The 13,148-nt window shown below is 39.0% G+C and overlaps 3 protein-coding genes across 3 annotated transcripts; all 3 read left to right on the plus strand.

Moving 5' to 3' along the window:
- Window positions 1–1,082: 1,082 nt before the first annotated feature.
- LOC148736854 (polycystin family receptor for egg jelly-like) lies at window positions 1,083–2,735 on the plus strand. The gene is made up of 2 exons (XM_088749195.1): window positions 1,083–2,387; window positions 2,544–2,735. Exons 1-2 carry the CDS (start codon window positions 1,659–1,661, stop codon window positions 2,733–2,735), a joined length of 921 nt encoding a protein of 306 aa, XP_088605321.1. The 5' UTR covers window positions 1,083–1,658.
- Window positions 2,736–4,300: 1,565 nt separating this feature from the next.
- On the plus strand, window positions 4,301–5,584 carry LOC148736855 (uncharacterized). The gene is made up of 2 exons (XM_088749196.1): window positions 4,301–4,543; window positions 4,723–5,584. Exons 1-2 carry the CDS (start codon window positions 4,301–4,303, stop codon window positions 5,515–5,517), a joined length of 1,038 nt encoding a protein of 345 aa, XP_088605322.1. The 3' UTR covers window positions 5,518–5,584.
- Window positions 5,585–8,339: 2,755 nt separating this feature from the next.
- On the plus strand, window positions 8,340–12,592 carry LOC148736856 (polycystin-2-like protein 2). The gene is made up of 3 exons (XM_088751324.1): window positions 8,340–9,594; window positions 9,966–10,134; window positions 10,588–12,592. Exons 1-3 carry the CDS (start codon window positions 9,232–9,234, stop codon window positions 12,276–12,278), a joined length of 2,223 nt encoding a protein of 740 aa, XP_088607450.1. The 5' UTR covers window positions 8,340–9,231; the 3' UTR covers window positions 12,279–12,592.
- The last annotated feature ends 556 nt before the right edge of the window (window positions 12,593–13,148 follow it).

Genomic DNA, 13,148 nt, shown 5'->3' on the forward strand with positions numbered 1-13,148 from the left:
TTTTTCTTAACCTTTTCCCTTTAGCGTTAAAATTGGTAACTTTATCACCCTTGCCAACATCATTGCCGTCATCGTTAATACCTCTGTCATCCACATTGACGGAATCGTTGCCGTATTCGTCATGGTCATCAAAATGGACAGCATCAGAAACGGCGAAAGCGTCACCAATAGCATCAACATCAGGTAACCATTATCATCACGTTTGGAGGATTGCGTATTTGTCGAACTTAGACATTTTTGCAATTAGGTTCAGTAACTTTTAGGGTTTCAAATTAACTGAGGTCAATAAAAAACCTGGTTGTTTATGTTATGTTTCTTCTTAAACTTTTCCCTTTAGCGTTAAAATTGGCAACTTTATCACCCTTGCCAACATCATTGCCGTCATCACTAATACCTCTGTCATCCACATTGACGGAATCGTTGCCGTATTCGTCATGGTCATCAAAATGGACAGCATCAGAAACGATGAAAGCGTCACCAACAGCATCAACAGCAGGTAATCCATTATCATCACGTATGGAGGATTGCATATTTGTCGAACTTAGACATTTTTGCAATTAGGTTCAGTAGCTGTTAAGGTTTTAAGCAAGTTTGTGGTATCGTGCTTGTATTACCTTGCACAAGTAATTGGTGTTACTCTCAATAGCCGTGTTGGGAGGGGAATTTCTGATTGGGTCATTTGTTTCGACCAGCGTCTTTCTTTCAAGGTTTACAACTTAATAAAAATGTGATGCGGGAATCTTACGGATCACCATTCTTCTGACTTAAGCCATGAAGTAGAGGAACTAGAAACTGTAAAATATGTTCTAAGGTGAAAGAGTTTTTGTTAAGTGATATCATTATTCTGAGTAACGCAGGGCTAACTGTGGTTTTAGTAGATAACTATTCTTTTGTATCTAAGGGCATTTAGGTAATAAAAGGAGCCTTGCTGCAGTCATTTCTGGCGGCGCCGAAGTGATCCGTGGTCTCAACATAAACATCACTTTGGATGCCTCACTCTCATTTGACCCTGAAGCTACACATGGGGATCAATCAGGAATGAACTTTACTTGGCAGTATGGGGAGGTCACCGGGAATTACTTCAGCGTGAATTTGCGAGAGAGAGATGTATTTCCAGCTATTAACAAAACAACTATTCGTTATTTTAGAAAAGCATATGGTGACCAGATTTCCCTTAACACGGGTAATATGTCTGCTAATAAGACCTATATCGTAAGGTTGGTTGTGAGCAAAGACAATCGCAATTCAAGTGTACATCAAGTAATTCATTTGGTGGAAGGAAATCCGCTTAAAATAAATCAAAGGTTAGTACTTTGGTTTGCTTTTATTGCTGCCGTAGTTGTTGGTGATTAATTTTTTCCTGAGTTTTTTGCTCTCCTTCTTGTTTCAGATGTTTTAGATTATTGGGCTTGTTTCAATTTGAAGTTATTGCTTTTATTGCTGTTACTACCGCTAAACACTAGTTTTTTGCCAGTCATAATTTCTCTCGTTGCTTGTGTTGATTGTTGTTATTTCTTAGTTGTTGTGAAAAGTATTGCCACGCCTGGTGTTTGTTGCTTTTTTGTTTTTTTTTCTGTTTCGTTTTTTTGTTTTGTTTTGTTTTTTTGTTTTGTTTTGTTTTTTCTATCATAGTTTTTACTGTTTTAAGTTTTTTTTAAATGTTTTCGTTGCAGTTTCTACCTCTACAATTAGTTTTAAGTCAGTATCCGAATCTCTTGGAATGCAGAATTAGCCTTCAAGCTTTGCAATATCGCGTAGTCACTATCTGTTTGTTTTCTTTCAGTTGTTTCATAAACTGTCAACCAAAAATCAACCCCTCAGTTAAAGTTAGCGTGAAATCACATTGCCAGGGATTTCATTGCTCCAAAATATCTTCCTATGAGTGGATACTTTACGAACAAAACAGGCGAGACGCCTCAATTATGTGGCGAAGGATAAACAACCTGCAGCTCATCACACGTACACCGTCGAATTCCAGTGACATTGTTATCAAAGAAGGTTTCTTCGTCGGTGGAAATAAATACCGCTTGGTATTATTTGTTTCAACTACGGACGGATTGTGTGGAATGAGTGCTTATGACATTTCCGTAGCTTTACCTCCTACAGGGGGGACGTGCTTGATCGCTCCGTCAAGTGGCACTTCACTGGAGACTGATATCAATCTTAGCTGTAGCAACTGGAAGAGTGAAAGTTCCCCTCTATCCTACCAAATTCAATACAGACTGGAAAACGGCCTTTTCAGTTTCTTATATCGAGGCGTTAATAATACCATAACTACCTCTTGGATACCGTCCGGCAACAGTGCAGATAACTTTACTGTAAAGTTCATTGTTGCAGTGAATGACAAATTTGGCGTTTCAACCTCTCCAACTCTTTTGACATCACAGGTGGGTGGTTAGTCATTCCTGTTATGCCTCATGGAAAATGTTGCGGGAATTATCATATATAATTAGTTCCTTTTGTGTTCTATTAACTAGGGGCCAAGGAGCAAAAGTTTCTTTAAACATGCAACTAAATCAATACTTGCTTTTGACATTTTGTAGATCAAGCCATCTCAGCAAGCAAAACCAGATGATATTGCAAACTTTCTCATGGCAACTGACAACTCATTTGATGAGTTCTTCAGAAAGGGGAACCTGGAAAAAGCGGCACAAATAGCAAACGCTGTCCTGCGATCAGTTTCGCAAGAAAATTCACTAGATTCACAGTGGAGACCAGTGGTATTTTCTATCTAAATATCGAATAGCAGATTTAACTTTATTTCAAGCCCTCTCTCCAAAGATGAAGCACTAGGAAAAAGACGAACTTTTTGTAACTAAGAATAATCTCGGACCACTTTACTAGCGTTTTAAAGCAAATTGAAACATTTTTCTTTTCACTGTCTCAAAAATATTTTTGCTGACTTGTCAGTGCTGCTTTGTCTGAATTTATCAGCAAACAAGTCTTTAGCTTATTGTCTCCAATAAATGATACTTTACTGTCTCAAAAATATTTTCACTGACTTGTCAGTGCTTCTTTGTCTGAATTTATCAGCAAACAAGTCTTGAGACTATTGTCTCCGATAAATGACACTTTACGCACTTCAATTTGATTACAAGCAGGGACTTTCAATATCTGGAATGCAATATTTTAAAGTTGAAGAATTTCAATCAGTTGAAATCGTCTACACCAATCACGCACTTACAAAGATATCATTTCCATGGGTTGTTAGAGGCTAAATGGTGACTTGATACGGTGCATCTAAGTATATCTATAGCAGCATACCTTTAATATAAGCCTCTAATGTTATACTCAATCTCTTCAACTGATTCTTACCTTATCAGAATAATGTTCTCACATGGGTGTTTACTTTTATTCAAGGTCATAAACTCCATCATTGGAAAAATTGAATCTTTGAAAGTGAAAACTATTGTCGAACTACTTCAGAGTTCCTCCGTGATTGGCTCTGCTCTTCAGGCTTTGGATACGGTGTCTCCCGAGTCACTAGTAAGTTAGGCAGTATCAATTTGGGTGAGAAATGAGTAAGAGAGCGAACCATACTCTGAAAAACTGTTTGGCTTCATTGGTTCTTGACGTGGAGTTTTTATACATAAATCATGGCTTTATTGAGCCAATTTAAAATGACCTTTCATCAACTCTGCTAAGAGTAAACACCAAGTAAACTTTATTTTCACGGTGTAAGAAACAATCTCCCAAGGAAAAGAAAACAAATCACCAAGCAAACAACCAAATCAACAATAAGAAATTTAGCAAACAAAAAAGTTAGTGTCGGTCGAATGACGACTTGTGATTTTTGGTTACCCACCCTGTAAAAGCTTCGCAATTAATCTATAATTTTTAATGCACGAAATTTTTCATGGTAAATCATATTTCCGAGAGCTCAAGGAAAAAACTCAAAGTAAACGTTCTCAGCACATTATTGATTCATGCACTCGACAGAATATCTCCTTGTCTGCTATCCGTTCAATGACGTCACTCCTATGGTCCCTCGCCAAATCGAAGGACGAAGTAGACATACCACTGATAACCAAATCAGCGAGAAACCTGGCTTTGTGTGTAAATATCGTGCTGAAGGCAGCAGCAGTTATTGCAATCAAAGATTTCGACAAGTCACGTTTTCAAGAACAGGTACTATTATAGATGGTATCAGAAATTATGTGTAAAATTACTCACTTGTTTAACTAATTCAACTTGTCTTGTTTAACCTCTTATTGGTTTTGAGTATTTTACAATCCGAAATCTGTTTTAGTTTGTTTTTTTTTTCTTTTACCTGTGTGACTACTTTGAATTGTAGGGTAAGATGTTGGTAAAGATTTCGATGAAGATCCTCGAAAAAATTGCAGACTCGGTTTTGGCCGTGACAGTTCCTGATGAAAAACCGATATCCCTCAGTGCAGGACAGTTGTCCATGATACTAGGAAGATATACCCTAGACAGACTCTCAGGGCTTGAAATAAGAACAGGAAAAGACCGGGTTATCTTACCCTCTGAGAGCCACTTGTTTGTCTCGGGAGTTAGTCAAACGAGTTTTGTAGATGTTCAGGTTAGTCTTCCCCTCCAAATACGAATCCTGCACAAACATCTTGATGTGACCACACAAAACTCGTTTCATTGCTTACCATTTTCATTTTTCTTTATCAATTTTCATTTTCCAGTTTACTTCAGATTCGTGACTGGTCAAACAAAGCCTTGTCTATTTTTTTTTCTAATTCTTCTTTTTAGATGCTTTCATTCTCTTTCAACCCTTATACTTGGGACGACACAAAGGAACGAGTTGACTCCGATGTTCTGTCCTTGCAGTTGAAAGACAACAAAAACAAGCTGATTAAAGTATCAAATCTCTCAGAAGACATTATCATCATTATACCTTTGAAACCTCAACAAGATTTTACAGAGAAGCTATGGTACTTCACAAGGAGTGACGATCTACGTATCCACGTGATAAATGTCAAGTATGAAAATACTCTGCTGATGCTAGATATCAAACCCCAAAAACCAACCGTACATCTGTTTGCTTACATACGTTTTGGTCAGCGGCCAACAGTTGAAGACTACGACCTCAATGCCACTATTTCTCATAACGAAAAATGCGTTTGGATGTTAAGCACGGATGGGAAGAGTGAAGGACAAACGGGCTGCTCTTTGAATCCTCTTGCACCAATAAAAGTTATGGCTAAGCGTCCTGGAAAGTACTTTCTTGACCTCAAAAATTACAATGCCACAACTAACATGTTTCACAAAAGGGAGAAAAGATCTTGTTTTGGAGGAAGGCGACGCAAGCGCTCCTGCATCGAAGTCAAAGATCCACCAACCAACCCACCCCAGAGGAAAAATGTCTCTGTGATACCAGTTTATGATTCCACAACAGATAAGAACTATACTCTACAGGTATCCTCAGGAAGTTGTGTATACTGGTCTGAGAAACTTGAGATGTGGATAGCTTCTGGTTGTCAGGTGAGTGTAAAGTTAACTAAGAGTCTACCTCATCATAGTCTACGTCACAAAGGAATCGCGTGAGATTGCGCGAGCAAGCCAGGTCAGCGTGCAGTAAGCTTTCGGTTATGGCGAACGCAGACGTGAATGAGATGAATGAGAAAGACGGCAAATCTCTCTCTGGAGGAGAAGAAGACGAAAATGCATTGTTAGCCAACGACGGAAATGATAATGACACCACCGGTGCTCATGTTATCGCTCCCAATAAACTATGGGAAGCTATTCAAGGACTGCAAAAGAAAGTTGATCTTTTGCCGGGAACGTCAACATGCATCACCGATGCTTCATTGAAGCGGAAAGTACCACAAACGTCCAAGGCAGAGTCAAAAATTGACTCAAACTCCCAACAGGGACCCTCAAAAAAGAAAGCTAGAAAAGCTTTGTCTGATTCCGATGACGCATCGGACGACTCAAACAGCGACGAAGTTAAATATAAATGAACATCTGGCGAATCTTATTGATAAGAGATTTGCTGGTAAACTCAAAGAAGCGGAGCTTAAAGAAAAAACTAGAATTGTATGTCCGATCCGGCAACTGCGAAAAATTGAGAGTGCCCCTCGTGAATCACGAACTATGGGGTAAGCTCGAACCACCGGTCAAATCACAAGACTTGTGCCTCGCAAATGTCCAACAGACTGTTGTGAAAGCCACCATTGCGCTTTCAGAGGCAATTGAGAAGAAAAGTAAAGTTAAAGGGAAGATGGATGAAAAACTTAAAATTATTTCCTCTTTGACCGATTTCGCTTGCGCCGCTGGGACACGCAACTTATCAGCTTTCATTACGGCGACGGGATATTAAGAGACCCTCAATAAACAAGGAGCTCCGTGCCCTTTGCAATCAGCAAATCCCAGTTACGGATTTCCTCTTTAGAGATGATGTACAAAGCAGTTTAAAAACAATAAAAGAGTACAACAAAATTGCTAGCTCTGTCACCTAAGGGCGTGATTACAAGCAAGGCTATTCAGGAACTGGACATCAAAGGCCCCGTAATAGCAAGCCTTTTTTAGGGTATCGCAAGAGCTACAACACGTTCAAAAAGAAACCATGGGCCTCAAACCAGAAGAAAGAGGACTCCAAGGGAGCCTAAATTCCACATTGCAAACAGTCATTCATGATGTAAGTAAATTTGAAACCCTATTTCCAGTTATCATTACAGGTTTAGAGCAAAGTGTGAAATGCTCTAAAGCAGGTAACCTTACTAGTTTCCTTTCCAACTAGAGAACTATTACATCTGATCATGAAATTTTACATAAGATAACTGGTACAACCATCGACCTTAAATACCTACCAGTCCAACATAGGCCACCGGCCATTCGAGAGTTCTCAGATACTGAGTCACAAATAATTGAGACTGAGATCGCAAAGTTTTTAAACAAAGGTGTGGTTGTCAGAACTGACCGGGAAACTGGTGATTTTATTTCCCCCATATTTCTGAGGGAAAAGAAAGATGGATCACACCGTATGATTTTAAATCTTAAAGCACTCAACAAGAGCATTGTTTATCACCATTTCAAAATGGATACTCTTAGTTTAGTGATTGAACGTGTGTGACCAAATTGTTTCATGGCCGCTACTGACCTCAGGGATGCCTACTACTCTGTGACAGTATCGGAGAAGCACCAAAAAACATCTCAAATTTCACTGGAAAAGAAACTTCTACAAGTTTACTTGTTTTCCTAATGGGCTATGTTTTTGCCCTAGGAAATTTACAAAGCTCATAAAGCCAGTCCACTCTTGTCTTAGGTTACAAAGCCACATCTTGGCAGCTTATATTGATGACAATTACATTCAGGGTGATACTTATACCGAATGTCTAACTACAGTCACGTGCCCACTCAACATATGTATTTTCATACAGGACAAATTTATATATTTTACTTGTCCCACCCTATCCTTTTTCTTGTGCTCATTCACTGTTGAATACTGACCTGGCTTGCGCGCGCAATCTCACGTGACTCCTCTGTTCCTGACGATGACTCGGTAGAATTCACATCAAACTTCAACTTACAGGTAAGCCTCGTTTAATCTTTAAATCTTCAGGCAACTTTTCTTTTATGATTTAGCCTTGTATTGAACATAATTCAGATGCTTCCAGCATTACTGAATAACTTTGCAGAGATAATTATGGTGTTTTGATAGTCTACTTTCAGTTAACTATCCATTTAACACAAACTCGACCAAAACGATGCCCAAACTGTGTCAAATAAAGGGATTAAGGATCTACTATTTTTAGAATTCTGATCAATTTGATAATTAACCACGGTCAAGCGGTCCCTTTGAACGAGCAATGTGAGATCATTAATAACAGCCGAAGTTATTTCATAAATCACATCGCTACTTCCATTTTCTTTGTTTATGATTCCAGATTTTGGCAACAACCGACGAATTTATAAATTGCAGTTGTAACCATTTGACGTCTTTTGGGGGAAGTGTTTTGGTTAAACCCAATCCTATCGACTTCGACAAGGTTCTACTGCAGTTCCAGCGGTTATCCGAAACTGGAAATATCACAGTTATTGTGGCCATAACAGTGGTTTCTTTATGTTATATAACTGTGCTTGTTATCGTGAGGAACGCCGACAAGAAGACGCAAGAAATGTAAGAGTGGAATGTGTTTTGACCGTTCTTTCAATGGTATATTTTTCCATTTTAAGCTCAACTTCACAACCTTTTCAAATTGCTACTTTTTTTTTTCCGATTTATATAGATATAACATATCCGCGAAAATTATTTCAGGGTTTTAAATTAGGCGAAGGAAGTCAGAGGTGAAATAATAATGTAAATCAACTATTCATTCACGTAATCCTGGTGTTAAAAAAAAGTGATTTTTTCTCTTTTCGTGAAGGGATTACCGATCAGCCTTCCATCCTCTCCCAATTGTACACATGAGTACGAGATAGTGGTTACTACGGGGGTATGGAAAAACTCTGGTACAACTGCTCAAATTGCTATGGAGATTTACGGATCTGGCGGAAAGAGTGGTGTTTTTCAACTCAGCCAAGAAGAGCCTTGTGTCACCAATACATTATTCTCTCGAGGTAATTCGGATGTGTTTATATTTAATGCTAACAAATCACTAGGTACGATTCAAGGAGTGCAGATCAGTCATAACAATTTTGGAGATAGTCCTTCGTGGTTTCTAGAGGAGGTTCGGATTCGGGACGCACAATCTAACCAGTCGTGGAAATTTATGGTCAGTGAGTGGTTTGCTCTTGAGCGGGGAGACGGGCGTATCGAGCGAACATTCGACTTAACTGCAACTCAAATGGATTTAGGTAGCGAGGTTGCAAGACTTTGGCGACGAGGCCTCACAGAGTGGCATATTTGGGTTTCAGTCGCAGCGAAACTAAGAAGAAGCCGCTTTACAAGAGTACAGAGGCTTTCTTGCTGCCTTTTGGTGCTTTTGACATCCATGTTTGCTAACGCGATGTTCTATAAGTTACCAGGAAGATATGTGCAGCCTATCCAAGTTGGACCACTGAGAATGTCGTGGAGACAAGTAGTGACTGGCATTGAAAGCGCACTAGTCGTGGCACCCATAAACATTGTCATAGTATCGCTGTTTCGGAAAGGAGCTCATAAGTCTGCCACGAACAATGGCTATTGTTCTAAAGGTACCCTGATCACTGGTATTGCTTGGCTCTTGTTGTTCTGCTCTTGTACTTTTTCCGCTTCGTTTTCAATATTCTACAGTCTGATTTGGGAAAAAAAGTGTCAGTGAGCAGTGGTTGTCTTCAATGCTGATCTCGTTCGCGCAGGACGTGACAATCAAGGAACCAGTAAAAGTGTTCTTTACAGCTCTACTGCTGGCAGGTATTTTGAAATTAAAGGGAAAAAGATCAAAAGTCCATACCTACGAAAATTCTCATTTCTCCAAAAGTGTACGCTCAAAACAAAGATTTTGGACGCTGAAATTATCAGAGGTGGAAAAGATGAGGAAACGCCAGACAAGGAAACAGAACCTGTCACATTACTTCACAGAACTGGTTATCTATTTGGTTTTCGTTTTCTTGTTAATGATAGTGTGCTATGGAAACAGAAATGACCATCGTTACCTGATGACGAAATCAATCCAAGATGGTCTACCGAACCTCAAAAAAGTGAGTAAATGCTATTAAGATGCGGACCAGCTCATGATCGAAACATGGAAAAAAAAAATTGCTTATAATCGTTTTAGGGAATAGCTGTGGTATTTTCTTGTCTTTTGATTGGTATTTTGAGCAAGAAATTTGGAGACAGGGGTGAATCCCTAGTGTGTGTGCCCCAACATAAAACATCGCCTGAAACTCGAAGCGAAATCAAAGTTATGATACTGAAAGACGAGGTGTTGCGAAGTGAAATGCACCCGTAGGATTGCTGATTTAAAACGGACGTATAGATAATAACCCGAATGGATGATTTCAGTTTAAAGTCTATGTTTTACTTTTACTCTCAAAATATTCTTTAACCCGATGATCTTGTGTTAACTCAGGTGGCAAACAATAGAATATATTGGAGCTGGTTACAGAATATTTTCCTTCCCGGAGTGTTTTCCGGCAGATGGTACAACGGTCAAGAGGAGAAGCAAACAATGTACATTGGTAATAAACACTCTCTTCTTGTAGGAATGGCTCGAGTAAGGCAACTCAGAGTGAAATCGAGTAAGTTTTTCATTTAATTTTCTGTCTTTCAATAAAAGGGCTTTTAATTTCCACAAGCCATTTTAACTCTTATGGTCATACATATGCCGTTGAGTCTGAGAGAGAAGCGAATGGTGTCCAAACTTAGATATAAATGACGATAGTTTATTCTATTCTCTAAATGAAGAATATGCTACAACAGAGAAAATGTTTTTCTTACCGACCATTTTATCTGTTACTGTTTGAAAGAGTGCTTTGTTTATTAAAGTTAAAGTTGGGTTTAAATGGACGGGGTTCTTCCGCCCCCTTAGGAAAACGCGACTTTAACGTGTTCTACAAAGAGCTTCCTTTCACTGTATAACAGAAGTATAATAATATGTGTCTGCTCAATACTTTGAAATGTGACACACCACTGATAGAAATGCTTCCGTTAACAAACTACCTGAACTGGTTTATTATTTGCCAAAATTGCAGGCCAATGTCAAGTGGTAAGATACATGGATGGATTATTCCAAGAATGCTTCGAAGGATACTCAGCAAAGAACGAAGACAAGACCGCGTACAATAAACCAGGCTGGAGGCCTGTGAACAATGTTACGAGAACTGTCCAATTACTACAGCTTTGCCCAAAGCCCTGGCGTTATCAAAATGCTGAGGAAACAGAGACTGTACCCAAATGGGGACAGTTGTCATTTTACCACGGAGGAGGGTTTGTTGCAGACCTCGGGTACGGGAACCATACTGGATTCAGCATTATAACAAATTTGCAAAACAACGGCTGGCTTGACAGGCAAACAAGAGTTGTCCTCGCCGAGTTTTCTACTTTTAATCCACCAGTAAATACTTTAGGCATTGCCACATACTTATACGAAATTGATGCATCTGGTATGAAAGTAGCCTCCGCGCAAACTAATGTTCTTTCCCTTTATGATACGGACACAGCCTCGCATCAGTTTTATTTGATTTGCATGTTTTTATTTACTGTATTTGTTTTTCTGTATTCCGGAAGAGAAAGCTTCAGGCTTTATAAACATCGCTCTCGATACTTCAAGTCCGTGTGGAATTGGGTCGAGGTATTCCAAATTGTCTTCTCTCTGTTGGCCGTGGTGATGTACATAACACGACAAGGTAAAGTCAACTCGACGATGAGGAAACTGAAAGAAAACATTTATGCAAATGTAAGTTTTCAAGAGGCTATCACTTTTCATGAAATAGAAAATTCCGTAGTTGGAATCCTAATGTTTATAGTCACCACAAAACTCTTGCGGATTATTCGCTTAAACAATTATGTTGCTATTTTTTTAAAAACATTGAAGAAATCTTCGCGATCTCTTTCTTCCTTTAGCGTTGTTTTAGTGACTTCATTTATGGCATTTTTGCACTTCGGCGTCTTGATGTTTGGCTCTGTATCTGAGCGTTACTCTTCCGTGTTAAAAGGAGCTTACTTCCAAATCGAGCTCACTCTTGGACGAGTAAAAGCCAGACCAATTAATGAACTAGCTGAGGCAAATAACATATACGCCAAAATATTCGCTTTCCTAATACTTTTCACTCTTACTATCCTCTGCATGAACTTTTTTATCGGCATGATAAACGATGCTCTTTTAGAGGCAAAGAGCAACGGGAACGAAAGTGAGCTGTATGAAATTATTGATGAAGATATATGCTCGAGCTCAAAAGAAAGGAGAGAGTTTTTCGATGCAATCAGTAAAACACTTAAACAGTGCACAGCATCCCAAACTTGGGCAAAAGAGGAGAAAAAAGAATTAGGAAACGTTGGCACTCATTTCATGAAGAGTCCAAAACTCGACTTTGATTTGATAAGTCAGGCTATAGTAGCTTTGAGGGAGAAGATAACCAGGGAAAAAATAAATGAACATCGATACAGCCCAAGGAGACAATCACCATTTGACAAGATAACCAGTACGTTAAAATCCGCGAAATATGAAAGTATTAACGAATGCGGCAAAGGTAAAGCAATAAAGAAAGTAAGATTCCAAGAGGATGTTGTTAAGTCTTCCTTTGGAAAACTACGTAGAAGAAAACATGACCTGTTTCAACGGCTGGAGAGAATTGTATCCGGGTTCTCACAAGAGGACGAAGAATTTCATGTTTTATTAAAAACAGCAGTGGCTCAGAATTACTGGGTTGAGAGAGAATACTAGGAGGTGACAAAAGGATAAAAAAAAATTTTATTCCAAATTAACGTGAAAGACAGATACTATGTACTGTCAGTATATAGCGGCTGGCACACACAAAGATGTAGCTGGAATTTGCCTATCGTAATAGCTAATGAAGGATTGTGCCAAGTACGAAAACAAAAACAAACAAAGAAAACAAAACAAAATAATCTTGGTTTTTTAAGCTTATATCAGAGGAAGTATTTGTATTCACCTCTTCTATGAGTAACGTATTGATTGTTCAAAGAGATTTCATCTATTTAACTGCAACAATGTAATCTTAATAATTAAAAAAATGCTGTACCTAGGAAGTTAAGTGCTGTTATTCTTATCTACCGCTTTGCAAAGGTTTGGAATTTGTATTGCCCTCGAGTGTGCTTATCCCGCCCTTCTTATCCCTACTCCAGCCTTCTTCTGCAAGCCTCATGGCCAGTTTTTACGACATAAAACGACTTGGAGAATCCACTCTTTCCCCGGAAGGTACTCCCCATCCCACCAGCCAATCTGCTTGCAAATAGCACAGGCATCCCAGATTCCTCGTGTGATCTAATACAGCGTCACACAACACGTGACGCTTTTCTTCTCTTTATTGATTCTCTCATCAACAATTACGTGTCCGAGAATTAGTCTTTCGCTTTTCACAAGCTTCGGACACCTATGCTATTACTAAATGTCTATCCATCGTTCCGTGATTTTCGCCCTAACATGCAACAGGGGCTCGTTAGGTGTCAAAATCGAAATATGCACTTTGATGTGTGTTGATATATGCGTTATTGACCAAGCGAGAGATCAAGATGGCTGGATATGGGGCAAGTTTGTTTTATCTTTTTCTTCATTTATTTTTCTTTTTTCGTA

The sequence above is a fragment of the Stylophora pistillata genome, chromosome 2 (genome assembly GCF_964205215.1).
Source record: "Stylophora pistillata chromosome 2, jaStyPist1.2, whole genome shotgun sequence".
NCBI lineage: Eukaryota > Metazoa > Cnidaria > Anthozoa > Scleractinia > Pocilloporidae > Stylophora > Stylophora pistillata.

Excerpts from the sequence above, each read along its gene's own strand:
- LOC148736854 (XM_088749195.1), top strand. The coding sequence starts at position 1,659 with ATGTTTTCGTTGCAGTTTCTACCTCTACAATTAGTTTTAAGTCAGTAT. Across the intron at positions 2,388-2,543 it reads CAACTCTTTTGACATCACAG|ATCAAGCCATCTCAGCAAGC; the intron begins GTGGGTGGTTAG and ends GACATTTTGTAG.
- LOC148736855 (XM_088749196.1), top strand. The coding sequence starts at position 4,301 with ATGTTGGTAAAGATTTCGATGAAGATCCTCGAAAAAATTGCAGACTCG. Across the intron at positions 4,544-4,722 it reads CGAGTTTTGTAGATGTTCAG|ATGCTTTCATTCTCTTTCAA; the intron begins GTTAGTCTTCCC and ends TCTTCTTTTTAG.
- LOC148736856 (XM_088751324.1), top strand. The coding sequence starts at position 9,232 with ATGCTGATCTCGTTCGCGCAGGACGTGACAATCAAGGAACCAGTAAAA. Across the intron at positions 9,595-9,965 it reads GTCTACCGAACCTCAAAAAA|GTGGCAAACAATAGAATATA; the intron begins GTGAGTAAATGC and ends GTGTTAACTCAG. Across the intron at positions 10,135-10,587 it reads GCAACTCAGAGTGAAATCGA|GCCAATGTCAAGTGGTAAGA; the intron begins GTAAGTTTTTCA and ends CCAAAATTGCAG.